At 35.3% G+C, this 16609-nt stretch overlaps 1 protein-coding gene across 1 annotated transcript in view; it reads left to right on the top strand.

Moving 5' to 3' along the window:
* LOC150092564 (adapter molecule Crk-like) overlaps nucleotides 1-16609 on the top strand; it is a 129596-nt gene that overhangs the window by 52207 nt on the left and 60780 nt on the right. Inside the window, exon 3 of the mRNA XM_090414572.1 lies at nucleotides 9175-9328. Within this exon, the coding sequence (XP_090270698.1) occupies nucleotides 9175-9328 (154 nt within the window). The remainder of the gene's footprint in view (nucleotides 1-9174; nucleotides 9329-16609) is intronic.

Here is a 16609-nt window from a genome sequence, read left to right as displayed (position 1 = left end):
CAGTTCTGATGAATGCACAAGTTGCTGCCATTGTGGCAGAAAGAGATGTGTAATGTGTAGTTTGGGCAGTTGAGGTGAACAAAGGCTGTTGAGCTTGTATTTGGGGTTCTGATAGGAATAGTACTTCTTGTTTAGATGACTGTAGGTGGGGGTGTACATCATTTATATTGCTGTTTAGACACCAGATGTTGGTGAAATGGATTTTTTGGTAATAATTAATGTTGGTGGGTTGTTTGATTGGATTTTTGGTGTGGGTGTATTATTATTATTATTATTATTATTTTTTTGAGACCCCAGTAAAATGAAATAGTACTTCTTTGGATTGTGGTTCATTGTATTTTGTGAGGAAGAGATAAAGAGGAAGTGGGTCATGCAGTGGGAGGTGGCAGACTTGCAAACATACCACCCACACAGAGGGAACTTGGTCCCTTGTTAATATGGTAGCCTTGACAGTTCCCCTTGCAGCCACAGTATTTGGTCTCTCTCTAGTCCCAAACTGGCAAAATATGTGGCTACAGGATTTAACACTGACTGATTGGAAAGTCTCCAGATTCATTACTAACTGGTTTGGTCCCATGTACTATTTAGCAGTTGGCCTGCTGAACTGTTTTATTGATGTCCCCTTGGGTGGAGGGTCCTGTCCCCCTACAGTGAGATTAGTGTCATTGAGGGTATCACTCTCACTGCATGTGGGAAGAATGAGGGGGGGGGGAGAAACCGGAACCCTTGGTCTAGCAACCAAATATGGCAGAAGCCACTTCAGGTCTCTAATAAGCAAGGTGGTGGTACTTCATCAGGTGATGAAAGACATCTATCAACTAGAGATCTAGTTGGCATTTCCTCCAACTAGGGAAGATATACTTTTTTGGCAACAATACTCACCAGGTTTGCCAGAACCCCGTTTGTGGAAACAGGGTTCTGAAAGTTAGGGATGACTTGACTGCAAGAGGTTATAAATTTTGCCATCGGCAGCCCTTTAGTAGTAGATTAAACTCAGCAAATAAAGAGGTAAGTGTTAAAATATTTATTTAATTCGTTTATTTTTTGCAGTGTTAGGCAAGAGATAAAGGATTATTTAATAGTTGAAGGTAATTCGATGTAGCTTGTAAGGATTGCAAAGATATTCGGTGTCCAGTCTTCATCATCTCTGTGAACACACTGTATTAGAATACTGAATGAATGAATAAGAATGGGCTAGCAATTTGGGACTTGCTTACCAAATTATATTTAGTTTTGGCCTAAACTCAGTACACAAATAATGGTACAACATAATGAAATGTCATATTTGGACCCTATTAAAAAAAGGTCCTGCTGTTTTTCTCAGGTAACTAACAAACAGTGAAAAGTCAATTACTCAAACAAACTCAGTATGAGTGGAATTAAAGATAGGCACTCTCAGTGTAAGAAGCATTTATTGTAAAAAAGTCAATCTGGCAGAAGAGTTACAGGTTCCATGGTGCCATACCCAGTATTACCAAGATGAAGAGAATTAAACTAGGTGAGATACTGCTAAATTATAACTTTAAGATGTTATATTTTGGTAGTAATTATTAGGGAAAGGAAGGAGCAGTTATATTCAACAGTAAACATGAAGATAATCCTTTTAGTAAGGGAATACCGTGAGTAGACATATAAATACAAAATTAATGACGGAAAATCTCACGTAAAAAGATTTTTTTAATAGTATAGTTTTCGCCTATGTGTCACAGGCATCTTCAGCATGTTAAGCTTAAATTAAACAATAACTGACAGTTCCAGAAAAGCGCCACCTAAGTAGCTAGTGTAAGATAACTCCTGTCCTGTCAGGTGTCTTCTCCCTCCAGGAGATTGACTACCATGTGTCTCCACCATGTCCTATTCTGCGCCTCTCTGCTGCATTCCTCATATGAGAGATAGGTCCAGTCTTCTATATTTTTCATTCACTCCAGTCTTTGTCTTTCTCTCTTTCTCTTTCCTTCAACAGTTCCTTCGAGAAGTGTCCTTTGTAGGCAGTTATGTCTCAGAATATGTCCAAAATATCTGACTTTTCTGTTTTTAATTTCTTTCATCAGGCTCCTGTTTATGCCTGCCATCTCTAGAAACATGGACACACTCTCAGATTGGAGAGTGTGTCCATGTTTCTACTCCATATAATAATGTAGACCAGGGGTTCTCAACCTTTTCCAGTGGCATACCACTATATTTAATTCAAGATATTAGATGTACCAGTAAGGCAGTTACTGGTACATCTTGTTGGCTCATGTACCAACAGTGGTATGCGTACTATAGATTTAGAATCCCTGATGTAGACCATATGTAGCATTTGGAGATTCTTAGTCTTGTTTTCAGATTTAATTCTCTAGATGTTAGTAGATTTTTCATACTGTTGAAAGTTGACCTTGCAATTTCAATCCTTTTTCTAATTTCATCTTCTGTCCTACCATTCTCTGTGATCAAGTGTCCGAGGTATATGTATTTTTGCACCTGTTCTAACTTATTTCCTTTTATATTATGCATATTTTTGGTATTTTCTTTTCTCTTGAAATTATCATGCTTTTTGTCTTTTTAAAGTTGAAACTGAGGCCATACTGTTCACTATACATGAGGGTTTCATCTATAAGAGTTTTGAGGTCATATTTGTTTTCAGCTAGAAGAACCGTGTCATCTGCATATCTTAGGTTATTAATATTTCTGTCCCCTACAGTGATTCCTTTGAGGTTACTAATTTTATTAAATATTTCTTCTGTGTACAGGTTAAAGAGAATCGGAGAAAAGACAGCCTTGTCTCACACTTTTCTGAACTGGGAATTCTTCTGAGGTCTCTCTATTTATTCTCAAAGATGCAGTCTTTTCCCAGTAAAGATTAGTTAATACCTAATGTCTTTTCCATCCATGCCTGTTTTTGAAAGGATTTCAATTAATTGTTCATGTTGGACATTGTCGAATGCCTTTTTGTAATCTATGAAGCAGAGGTACACATTTTTTGTTTTTCTAGATATCTTTCTATGATGGTTCTGACGTTGAAAATACCTTCTCTTGTATCTACATTTTCCTTGAAGCCACTTTGTGTATCATTTATTTCTATGTTTATTTTTCTTTTATTTCTTTCAATAATAATATATAGGAGGGCTTTTGATACTTGACTGATGAGGCTGATTGTCCTGAACTCTTCACATCTTGTAGCTTTCATTTTTTTTTGGGAATTGGAACGAAAATTAAGTGATTAATATCTTTGGGTAGAAATCCAGTTTCATATATTTTATTGCATAATTTTGTTAGAAATTTCAGTCCTCCTTCATCGAGAGCCCTCAACCATTTCTGCCAAGATGTTATCTATTCCTGCAGCTTTATGTGGTTTTAGTTTTCTGATGGCATTTTCAGCTTCACAGAGTAAAATGGATGGTCCTTCTAAATCAATCTGTTCAGGAATATCATTTCTTTGTTGTTCATATAATTTCCTTGTGTATTCAATCCATCTTTCCATGATTTCTTTTCTATCCATTAGAATATGGTCTCTTAAGTCTCTAATGACACTTGCATGGTTTGCTGTATTTGTCCTGCTTGTCATTTCTCTGATCTTTTCATGCATTTCTCTGCTTCTGTGTTTTCTATCAAGGTTTTTTATATCTATACATTTATATTTAATCCATTCCTCTTTGGCTTTCCTGCATTATTTTTTTTTTTCTTTATTCATGCTTTTATATTCAGGTTTGTTCTTTAACTTTTTTTCTTTGTTCCATTAACATCAGTATTTTTTCATTCATCCAAGGTTTATTCCTTTTCCTTTTTAATTGTGGGAGTGTATTTTTGGCTGCTTCATTGATGCTATTCTTGAATGTTTGCCAGTTCATGTTAATTTCATTAATTGGTGGTCTATTTTCTGTGTGAGTTGTGGTGTCAGACTTGTTAAAGGATTTTGTGACTTCTTTTATAAAGCAGTCTTTAACTTCTTGGTTGTTAAGCGAGTCTGAATTATAAGTTTCTCTTATGAATGGTTGGCTCGGTATCTTAAGTTTTATTTTGATTTTTGCAATTACTGGGTTGTGGTCTGATCCTATGTTTGTTCCAGGATACGTTTTTGTTTGTGTTATTGCATTTCGGAATCTTTTGCTTATTATTATATAGTCAGTTTGGTTTCTATAGATGTCCCCAGGGCTTTTTTCCAGGTATATAGTCTTCTGGGAGGATGTTTAAACAGTGTGTTGGCAATTATTAGGTCATTGGTTTCACAGAATTGAATTAATCTTTCACCTCTTTCATTTCTGATTCCAAGACCTTGGTTTACCATGCAAAATGAGATTTTTTCTGAGCCCACTTTTGTATTTAGGTCGCCCATCATTATAATAACATCATCTGACTTAGCACTGGAGATTGCAGTTTGGATGTCTTCATAAAATTATTCCAACTCTTCATTTGGGTGATCTTGGGTTGGCACATATGCTTGGATAATATACAGGTTGAATGGTTGTGCAGTTATTTTGGCTGTTATGATTCTGTCATTTATGGGCCAATATCCCTGTAGAGATTTTGCAATTCTATTACTTAGGACAAGTGCTACTCCATTAAGGTGTAAGTCACTGCCAGAGTAGATTATAGTGTGATTTTTTCTTCTTATTATGCCTGTATCTGTCCCTCACTTCACTGATACCTGCAATATATTCCTTCATCACTTCTAATTCCTGGAGTAGATAACTAAAGAGTTACACTAACTACTAGTGTAAGCTAACTAAAAAAAGGTCAATAAAATTAGTAGAGCAAAACTCATAATATTTTATTGACCTTTTTAGTTATCTTACACTAGCTACTTAAGTGGCGCTTTTTGGAATTGTCAGTTATTGTTTAATTTGAGCTTAACATGTACTGAAGATGCCTATGATACACAGGCAAAAATTATACTATTAAAAAAATCTTTTTATGTACGATTTTCCATCATTAATTTTGTATTTAAGGTAATCCTTAATGTCTGGCAATTTCAAGTGGAGTAATGTGAACAAAATCAAATAGAAAAATTAAGTATGAGACTTATTTGTTCCTATGGTCTCTCTCTACTTAGGAAGAAGATAAAGGAGTTTTTAGTCATTAGGAGATAGCTGATATAAAGGTAAAGCTGATTCTAGTTAGAGATAGCAACAGAAGAGCAGAAAATGATTACTAGACATATAGAAATGTTTTGGGAAAATTAGCAGAGCAAAACTCATAATAATGGTTCATTTTACACTCATTTTACAAAAAAAAAGTAAAGTGAAAAAGGATCATAATAATGGTAGCTGCAGGATTTCTGTTCAGGAAATGGACTAGTGGTTCCTAACAATACATTGATAAAAAATAAATTTTGCATTTAAAAAAAGATTTGAAATGAAGTTTTAAAAAGAATCAGTCAAGGAGCTTTTAAAGTTGATATTTGATTTCAGATATCAGCTTTTAAAGTTGATATTTGATTTCACTGATATCAGAGGGATTATCATCCCTCTGATATATGTGAAAGGGACACTTATGGTGGAGGTAGTGTGATGGTTTCAGAAGGTATCTCATTGGGCAGACACAGTGACATGTTTGTTCTTCCTGGTGGAACCGTAAATGCTGCAACTAATAATAGACTAGGTCTTGAATCCATGTGTTCATCTATATGTGGGTGCAGTAAGGGAGACATTTATCCTATAAGAGCTAATGCTCTCTCCTCATTGAGTGATACTCATTGTCCAATATCTTCTTGATGAGACTATTGTATGGACTGGCTGAAAAGCCATGTATGTCATCCCAGATATTCAGCATATCCGGGATGCTCTATATAGATGTGTTACTGTTCTGAATCCTTCCTCCCCCCCCTTCAAAAAAAACCTTTGTATCAGCAATGGTTCTTATTACCAACTAAGCACCTGGACACCAGTATAAACAGTATGAAACATCGTTGTTAGCGCTGTGTTGCTGTGAGGGATATCCACATTCATTATTGAGGCACTTTGACAATCTCATTTTGACCTCTCATTTTCTGACCATTGTCTTCATGTACTCATTTGTTACTGAATTAAGCTATTCATTTACAGTTTTTTTAGGTGTTTATTTCACATGCCATATTATACTGCTTTTCGCTGAATTGCATAAAAATTCATCGTACAGTTTTTGAGTTATGATTTTTTTTCTTTGTTACTTAATTTATGAAAACCAATGTATTATTTGAGGGGGGGAGGGGGATGTGAAGGAGATTGAAAACACAAAATGAATTTTGAAAACTCATTGACATAATCCATTTATTCAGCCAGAATTAATCAATGTTTACTTTGGTGAAGCTGTCTGCAAGGATAGAAAAATCGAGACTTTGATTTTTCATACTTGAAAAATCAAAGTTTGTAAGAAAAAATTGTAGAAACCGGTGTATTATTGGTAAAAAAAAAAAAAGAAACAGATTGAAAATACATGCACCTGAATCCCTGTCTGAAAATATATGAATCTGACCCCTCTTTGACTTGAAAAGAACAGGCTGGTTTCAAGTCAAATAGAATCAGATTTTCAATCTAAGACAAATAATTCAGAAGTCTAGCGCAATTGGAAGAACGACAGTATGTTGTGCTCTTTGATTAGAAAAGGCCTAAGTTCGATTCTCGTCATGACGGGAGGAATCTTTATATGGACTTTTTCAATTGAAGATGAGTTAGCCGATCTCATACGGAGGTGGAAGGGTTTGTTCTCCCAGAAACTCGGATTTTTCATCCCGCATACAGACAAATCGGCTTCAGAACATATGCAATTTACAGACATAAAATACTAGCAGTGGTGGGTGTGGGCACTAGATGGTGTTGATGTAGGTGATTGGTAGTAGAGGTTCTGTGTGTAGTAGTGGAGATGAAGAGTTGTACAGTAGGTGTCCTCCCACGATGAGTCTTCGGACTCCTTGGAGGTGTCACGAATAGTAATAATAATAATATTACAAAGATATGAATTTAAGTTTTGCAGAGCTGGAAAAGGCATATGACAGTGTGCTAAGAGAAAAGCTGTTCAGAACACTTCAATTATGTTGTGTAAATGAGGCCTATCAAGCAATATATAGTCTGTATTTAATTCAAATTGAAAGATGTGCAGGAAGATAGTTTGATGTGAAATCAGGTGTAAGACAAGGGTACACACTATCTATCTGCTTATTCATTATTTATATGGATCATGTGCAAAAAGGTGCTATTAGGCCTGGTATCAAAATTGGAATGTAGAGAGTATTATAGTCTTAAATAAATCCAGTACCCATCTGCGTATTCCAAAACTAAATTGAACACTAACAAATTTGGAATGAAAATCAGCAATAAAAAGACAGACTGTGAAAATAGACAGTAACATTTAAAATATCACTTGCATCGTGAATGCAGAATCTGTAGAACAATTAATCATTTCACCTATATAGGCTCAATGTTTCCATGAAGATGGCTAAATGAATATGGAAATTGCAAATAGACAACAGAATAAGCAGAACTGTTATGATGGGGTCAGCTGAATAAATTTATATGGAATAAGAGAGAAATTAGTAAAATAACTAAACTAACTGTATGCAAGATGTATTCAGATTTATTTTAACGTATGGTGAGAGTTGGGTTAAAAGTGAAGTTAATTAATGGCTATAAGTTATGAAAACAAATTAGGAGAGCGAAGATGACATCAGTGATAGAATCACTTTGAAAATGAAGATATTAGGAAGGAACTTGACATGGTTAGCATTCAAGAATGTGTGAGCAGAGCTAATCTAAGGTGGTATGGCAACTAAAATGGAATGGGAGAGGAAAGGTTAGCAAAGCATGTCTTTGATGGTAGGAAGAAGACACTCCTGCAGACTTTGATCCAAGCTGAGTGATTCAGTTAGAAGTATCTTAGAAGAGCAAAATGTAAGCTCTGATAATATTGGACTGCTGACAGATAACAGACTAATTTGGAGGAAAATTGTCATAGGAAGTTAATAATAATATAAACTTTTCATGTAATGCTATCATATTTTATATAGCCTTTGAGGATACATATTAGGACTTTGAGGATTCTTCATCTTACTTTGACTCTTTTGACTTGACTTACCTATCGCTACATTTCAAATTTTCAATTGAAGTGCCAATGCTCTTGTGTTTATCTCGTGGGTCCATCTGGGAATTCCACATCTCCATTTCTAAGTGAACCATTTGAAAAGCATTTACTAATTGAATTTCAGGATTGTATAATGTTTTTTCTTCCGGGCACACTGGCCTAGAAAAGAAATTTAATCTTCTCTTTGTTCTTCAGTGCCTACTAATTTGTTTCTGATTAGCATTTCCACTTCACTTTATGATTTTGAACTTTGTAGTAATCTGTTCTTTTGCATTTTTTTCTCCATGGATGTAAAGGTCTTAAAATTTTATAAAATCATGCCTGATTAAGACATCTGTGATGCATCACAAAATTTAACAAATTAATGCACTACTTTTACTGTATTACAATTTAAATCGCAGCTTGTTAACATATAATTCCCATCCCAGCTGCCCACGTTTTGCGAAGGAAAGGGAGATTCAGCAGAAATGTAAGTTATTAAGTGTGACTGGTCAAAAGTGCAAGTAAATGGAGCAGTTTTGGAACAGAACATGTTCTTTCCTCTAAATTTTTTCACCCAATCAGCATTGAAATTCTTATTGTCGTTCTTAGGTGTTTGTAAAAAAAAGATTGTCACATTGTTCTCTGCAGAAGTGTATAAATACTGAGATTCTCTACATATGAATTGCCATCTTGTTTCCTCCTTCTTATTCTGCATGTTTGGGCACTATGTTTTGTTTTGTGTTGTTTTCTCATTTGGTTGTTAAGACATTGTCATAATAGTTGTAAATGATGAAAAACACTTATGATAATATAACAAAACATTCTCATTACAGTTTAAAAAGTTTTCCTATATTTTATTGACAATCCACATAGAAATGCTGATTGCATTTTTTGACCAAGAGGGCATACTATTTATATTAAGTGAATACATGTAATAATACTACATAAATTTTTTAAACCTTGCACAAATGATACCCAGGAAGGTCAAACACACGTTGTGACTAGCTGCCACCATAGGGCTGAATGATAACGCTAACTAGACATCAGGTTCTGAGATGTGTGTTACTGTATTGCAATATTATGACTTTGCAGAGATTTCTGTTTATTGTGTATTAAGTTTCATGGTAGTATAATTAATGGTACTTTCTAATTTTTCAGAGAAGATAGTAAAGTTAGTCACTACATTATTAATAGGATCAAGCAAGGTGATCAAACTAGATTTCGAATTGGAGATCAGATGTTTCCTGATATTCCATCTCTTTTAAATTTTTATAAACTTCATTATTTGGAAAGTACACCATTAATCAGGCCTGTAAGTACGTTTGCTATAGCACTTCAATATGTTTTTAGGAGAAAGTTAGTAGCTGTCAGTTATTGTTGTCAAAATTGTTTATACTTATTTCCAGTACTTTTTTTTTTTAAATCAAATATAAAAAATAAAATAAAATGGCACTATTCAAAACAAAAGTTATCCATATTAAATGAATTCTTAGGAAGAAGAAATTTACAGAAAATTCAAAGTATCAGATTTGCATTTTTTTTAAATTCTTTTCTACATTTTTTTTTTTTTTAATTTGAAAAAGTCCAGCACTAAAATTTACATTTTTTAAAAATAAATTTGAAAATTTTGATGTAAGAAGAAGCCATTAGAATAACAATGAATAAATATGGATGTCACTTATGTTAATTTATTATTTATTTTTGTAGAATTTTCAGCTATGTTTCATAGCCATTTTCAATACAGTAGGAAGAGATAAACATTAAAACAAACAATACTTAAATTTAAAGTGTGTGACATTACGTATACACTATCAACTACTGGAAGATAACGCCTGCAGTTCATTGCAATTGCTCATTGTAATTCTAGTTCATTGTGTATGTTAATGGTATTTTTATAATCTGATCTCATGACATGAAAGCAATGTCAGATTTGTCTTCTACTTGAAGCAGGAATCTTGATATCTAAAAATCAAGCTACCCACATAGTTTGAAGAAGATAGCATATACTTACCTAGATGTTTGGACATTAAAACATCAGATGGCATCTTTCCTTTTGGATGGCACCTGAATGGTAATGGATATTTGTATCAGAAAGTTTAGGCATTGTTGATTATTCATATTAGTGCTTCATGGTATAAACAACAGCAAGAGATGGGGAAAAAAATCAATTTATTAAACTTCCAATATTTTGCTTGCTTTTTACCCAGCACCATCAGAGCACAGATTATAGCCTGTGACAAGCACACAAGCACTAAACATTACATTTTGTTTTAGCGCAGTGCGACTGTGACTGACATTGAACTAATTTCCTAACAAGATGCCATCTGTGGTTCACCATAAAGTTAATTTGGAGAAGTCACTTTAGTTCTGTGTGAGTTACAAATTGAATTTTTTTCTAATATTTTAGTGTAGTGCTTGTTACAGTTATAATTTGTGCTCCGATGATGATGAGTAAAAAAACCAGCATATTAATAAGTTCAGTAAATTAATTAATTTGTTTAATCTGTTGATGTTATTTATACTGCAAAGCACTAATAAATATATGAGTTGCTGAGTCCTGAAATTACTTCAGCTGCAAACTTTGTTTGCTTACACTTGGAAAAGGATTAAACCAAGAACATATTTTCTTGGCATCTTCAATTTGTAGTACAACCAAGTGGAAAACCTTCCAACATCTATCTCTAATCCAGAGTATTTTAATAATAAGATGTGAAACCTTGTGGCTACTTGTATATGAAAATATGACTTCCGCATTACTTCAACCTTGGTATCACTTCTAGGCCTGGCTCCCACTGATGATATTTAATGTCTGTCTGTCTTTGGGCTTGATTCCAGGGAGTAGAGCAGTTCTGTTTAGTGGCAGGTTTTTGCCTGTCACTCAGTAGATACGATGATGAGAGTTTAATTGAGTTTAGTAGTGATCCTTTTGGGTTACTCAGTGAGATTTAGAATGATCTTGTGGATCATTCAGAGTTTTTGGAGAGGTATTTCCCACACTTAAACATACCTCAATAAAGATCGAAACCAGTATGGGTAGTGACGCTTCCCATAATGCATAGTATTATGCATGTCTGTAAGAATGTGTGCTTTGCATTATGGGATACTGAGGCAAGTGATGTGAAGTTATTAGCTCCTATATACGTGTTGCCCAGTCCTGAAATTACTTCAGGTGCAAACTTTATTTGCTTACACTTGGATAAAGGATTAAACCAAAAATATAACTTCTTGGCATCTTTAATTTAAAGCACTAATATGAATAAGAAGAATATTGTTTGAAAACCACATCATGCCAGGATTAATGAACAAAGATTATTGTATAGTCTCTAATTTTGATTTGCCAAAATACTTAAAGAATATGTAGTCATCATTTATCTGATGACAAAGTAAGTTGTGGTTATTACCAAAAGACATCCTATTTGAAAAATATCTCGGTATCCACAATACACTGTAACTGCTGAGAGGTATACAGCAGGGGAGCGGCAGTAGTGTCCGGCGCCTGTGTGCAAAACTTTAGTTGGTGCCCCCCTCCCCCTTTTTAAATCACTTTAAAAAAATATTTTTTTAAAGTATTTCCTCCTCTTTGGCGCCTTTACTATCCTGGCACCTGTGTGTGCATTGCACACATTGCACATATGGCCGGCGCACCCCTGTATACAGGACAAAACTAGCTGGTCTATAAATATTCATATGAAACAGCACAGCAGTTATGTTATACACCATTATATTGGCAAAACATACAAAAATTATTGTATAGTCAACACATGTCTACAGGATACGAAGTACACTGGAAACATATCTGCATTCCATTCAGAATAACTTATTCTGAGGGTTTTCAAAGAATCTATATAGGTCATCTTGTTACATGGTCCTTTGAATCATCTTGCCCACACTTGACAATGGTATGTTATAGATTTTGCAACTTTTGAGTGTTCAACTGATATATAAAATTCTGTAGTTGCCAAGTAACTTGACTTCTTTGAAATCTTATTAATAAAACCTCCATAGCTCCTTAAGTTTGAATTGGGTTCAAATCTCAAGTTCAAAGTTCAGAACCTCTGTCATATTACCACTCTTTCTCCTGTACACCAGTGTCTGCAGCCCAGTACTCTCAATTTATTTTTGTAATCTGCATTCTATAATCCTCATGTCATTTTTGTAACTCTTTGGTGCACCCTTTCCACAGCTTTTTGTTCCCCTCTGAACCCAAGAGACCAAGTCTCTGCATAGTAGCTCACCCATTTGTATCAAGGCCTTCTGAAGAGGCCAAATGATTTCCATATCTTTATATATCATTTCTCAGTGACAAAACTTTCAAGTTTTGTCATGATTGGAATGTGGTTTCAAAGAATAACTACTCATTGTGGATCTGCAGGTATGTTCAACATCAGTATTCTCGTTATTTATGTTCTTCTGTTAAAATTTAATCCACGTGTACAAAAGAATTAGATATTTCTGAACTAGTGAGTGAACAAACTATCCACACAATCTATCATATCTCTCCTCGAATCCATTAACAGACAAATCACTAATAACTGACTCTGGCAACCCATTCCATTCATTTACAAACTCTCCAAGCTAAAAATATGGTTCTCACACCCCTACTAACCACACCTTTACTCAACTTCTAGGGATGACCTCCTGTTCTTCACTCTTCAGCCAAGTGCTAAAATTCCCCTCCATCAGGACAATAATATAGATGTGAGCATATCAATGCCTTATAAAGAGGAATAACAACTTCCTTATCTCTACTTGTTAGTGTGCTCATTAGTAGCCAAGTAATCTTATGAGCTACCTTAGCAGTATGTCCTCTAAACTTCAATTCTCTGTCTATCACCACCCTAAATCCATCGCTTCATGTATTTTCTGTATTACACTTCCATCAGTGTGCTACACAGCTTTTAATCTGTTTATCCCAAAATGCATGTCTTTATATTTTACCACATTAAACTGACATTCATTATCTTTTGCCTATACTGAGTACCTATTTAAATCATCTTGCAAGCCCTCCATGTCATTACTCTAATCTAATTTTTCATCATCAGCAAATAACTGAATATTTCCTTTCAGGTTATTTCTTATATAATTTATGTATAAATAAAAGTAGTGGGCCTAGCATTCAACCTTGTAGCATGCCACTACTTAACAGCTTTCACTTGGATTCTGTTCCTCTGTCTACCACTTTTTCATTTCTGTCCAGCAGCCATCCTCTTATCCACATAACCACCCCCGAGTCTTAATCAAGAGGACTTGCGGGTGGTGGTGCATAAATAATTACTGTCTCAAGTAATTATCTCTCAGTTGTCACATAAATTTCATGTCCTTACTGCAATGTGATCTCTCTTCCTTCCAATCTATATCTCCATAATTGAAGTTGAATAATCACTAGACCTGCACTAAATTATCTTCAGGAAGCTGAGGTACTATGTGATCAAATTATTATTATTTTTTTTTTTGTTATTCTCCAATAAAAGGTAATTCAGAATCTTCTGATAAATTTTCATTACATTCTTTATTAGAATTAGAAAGTTTAACTTTCTAATCTTTATAACTGAGAGGAGACCTCCACATAGCCTATAAAGGAATGCGGAGAACCGACCAGGGCTTCTGACCTAATGTCCAATCCTCACCTTCTCGTGGTGCCCTGTTGGGTATCTACTTTGATACTGAACGAACGAGGATGGGCTGGCAATTTGGGATTTAGCCGACCAAATTGTATTCTTATTGGTTAAACCAAAATAAAAAATGATGGTACAACATGACAAAATTTCATGCCGGCTGGGGCGTCGCCCGGTTAAACAAGGCCCCCGTTGTTTTCGCCAGGGAACCAGGGCGAACAGCGAAAAGTCAGCTACTGGAACAAATCTGAAAACAAACCCCAACTCAACATCACCAGAGTTAAAGATCGGTACTATCAACGTAAGAAGCCTGAATGGCAAAGAAATGGAGCTAGCTGAGGAATTAGATAAGTACCAGATCAACATAATAGGGGTGTAATAGATTTAGTTTAATCCTTTATCCCAGTGAGAGCAAACAAAGTTTGTGCCTGAAAATATCTTCAGGACTAAATATATAGTGTTGTACTATCTTATCCAGTAAGTAGTGCAACACCAAGGCAACTCGTGGCAAAGGTGGAGCAAGCTACCAGGCACTTCTAACCCAGTATCTCCCATAATGCAAAACACATTTCCTATGTGGATATGTATACTGTTATGCATTAAAGGGATTGGCCATCTACCCAGACTAGTTTCGACCTTTATTGAGGTCTCTTCAGTGGGAGCCAGGCCCAGAGCTGGAGATACCAGGCAGAAGCAGTAGCAAGTCATCTGTGCCTATGGGAGTTGCCAAAAGGTTTATCACCTTTTTTAAAAATTACTCTGGATTTAGAGAAAGATGTTGAAAATTTATTTATCACTAGGTTAGACTATAATAGATTTAGTTTAATCCTTTATCCCAGTGAGAGCAAACAAAGTTTGTGCCTGAAAATATCTTCAGGACTAAATATATAGTGTTGTACTATCTTATCCAGTAAGTAGTGCAACACCAAGGCAACTCGTGGCAAAGGTGGAGCAAGCTACCAGGCACTTCTAACCCAGTATCTCCCATAATGCAAAACACATTTCCTATGTGGATATGTATACTGTTATGCATTAAAGGGATTGGCCATCTACCCAGACTAGTTTCAACATCTTTCTCTAAATCCAGAGTAATTTTTAAAAAAGGTGATAAACCTTTTGGCAACTCCCATAGGCACAGATGACTTGCTACTGCTTCTGCCTGGTATCTCCAGCTCTGGGCCTGGCTCCCACTGAAGAGACCTCAATAAAGGTCGAAACTAGTCTGGGTAGATGGCCAATCCCTTTAATGCATAACAGTATACATATCCACATAGGAAATGTGTTTTGCATTATGGGAGATACTGGGTTAGAAGTGCCTGGTAGCTTGCTCCACCTTTGCCACGAGTTGCCTTGGTGTTGCACTACTTACTGGATAAGATAGTACAACACTATATATTTAGTCCTGAAGATATTTTCAGGCACAAACTTTGTTTGCTCTCACTGGGATAAAGGATTAAACTAAATCTATTATAGTCTAACCTAGTGATAAATAAATTTTCAACATCTTTCTCTAAATCCAGAGTAATTTTTAAAAAAGGTGATAAACCTTTTGGCAACTCCCATAGGCACAGATGACTTGCTACTGCTTCTGCCTGGTATCTCCAGCTCTGGGCCTGGCTCCCACTGAAGAGACCTCAATAAAGGTCGAAACTAGTCTGGGTAGATGGCCAATCCCTTTAATGCATAACAGTATACATATCCACATAGGAAATGTGTTTTGCATTATGGGAGATACTGGGTTAGAAGTGCCTGGTAGCTTGCTCCACCTTTGCCACGAGTTGCCTTGGTGTTGCACTACTTACTGGATAAGATAGTACAACACTATATATTTAGTCCTGAAGATATTTTCAGGCACAAACTTTGTTTGCTCTCACTGGGATAAAGGATTAAACTAAATCTATTATAGTCTAACCTAGTGATAAATAAATTTTCAACATAATAGGGGTGACTGAAACAAAAAAGACCAAAACTGGTGAGATCTTTCTGAGCAATAAATACAAAATGTTATATTCAGGCAATAACAATCAAGGAAAAGAAGGAGTAGCCATAGTATTCAACACAAAATATGAGGCTAATCTTCTTGAATGGCAGTCAGTCTCAAGTAGAGTAATGTGGGCAAATATGAGAATGGAGAACTGGACAATGAGACTTATTTGTGCCTATGGTCCCACAGAAGGTTCTACTAAGGTAGAAGTGCGGGAATTTTTTGAGGCTTTAGAAAAAGCAACTGACACAATGAAAAAGGAAAAGTTGGTCCTTGTTGGGGATCTAAATAGTAGAGTAGGAAATGATTGTGAGACATACAAAAATATTTTGGGAAAATTTGGAGAAAAGAGCAAAGCTAATAATAATGGCAAATATCTGTTGGATTTCTGCTCAGGACATGGACTGGTTATTACTAACACCATGTTCCAACATAAAAATGTGCACAAATTCACATGGAGAGAAGAGGCTAGGAATAAGAAAAGTCTCATTGACTATGTTATTGTTGATAGTGATGTTTTCTCCCTGGTGCAGGACACCAGAGTGTACAGAGGATTTGAAATTGGAAGTGATCACTATTTAGTCTTGAGCAGGATAAAATTGAATTTCATATTGAAAAGAATAACATGTAAGAAAGTTTTAAAGCGAATAAAAGTTGAGCAACTCTCAGATGTGAACTGTAGACTAAAATACAGAAATATTATTGAAAAGAAAATGAAAGAGTTTGAGAACAATTATCAAACCTTGGAGATTCAGTGGCAAACTCTGAAGGAAACATTGATTGATTCTGCCAGAGAGGCATGTGGTGAGGTTGTGTGCAAAGATAAAAAAATCAGAACTCCCTGGTGGACACAGGAAGTTAAAGAGGCAGTGAAGGAAAAGAAGAAAGCATATCAAAAGTTCCTGGCAAATAAGTCAGCTTTTACTCCTGCAGAATACAGAGACAAATGTAAGAAAGCTAAACAGTGTGTAAAACTAGCTAAACAAAAGTCATG

Source organism: Typopeltis vanoorti, chromosome 25 (genome assembly GCF_054136105.1).
Source record: "Typopeltis vanoorti isolate ZY-2024b chromosome 25, IOZ_Tvanoo_1.0, whole genome shotgun sequence".
In the NCBI taxonomy this organism is placed as follows: domain Eukaryota; kingdom Metazoa; phylum Arthropoda; class Arachnida; order Uropygi; family Thelyphonidae; genus Typopeltis; species Typopeltis vanoorti.
The sequence above is the reverse complement of the archived record's forward strand: the minus strand, read 5'-3'. Positions and strand labels throughout refer to the sequence as shown.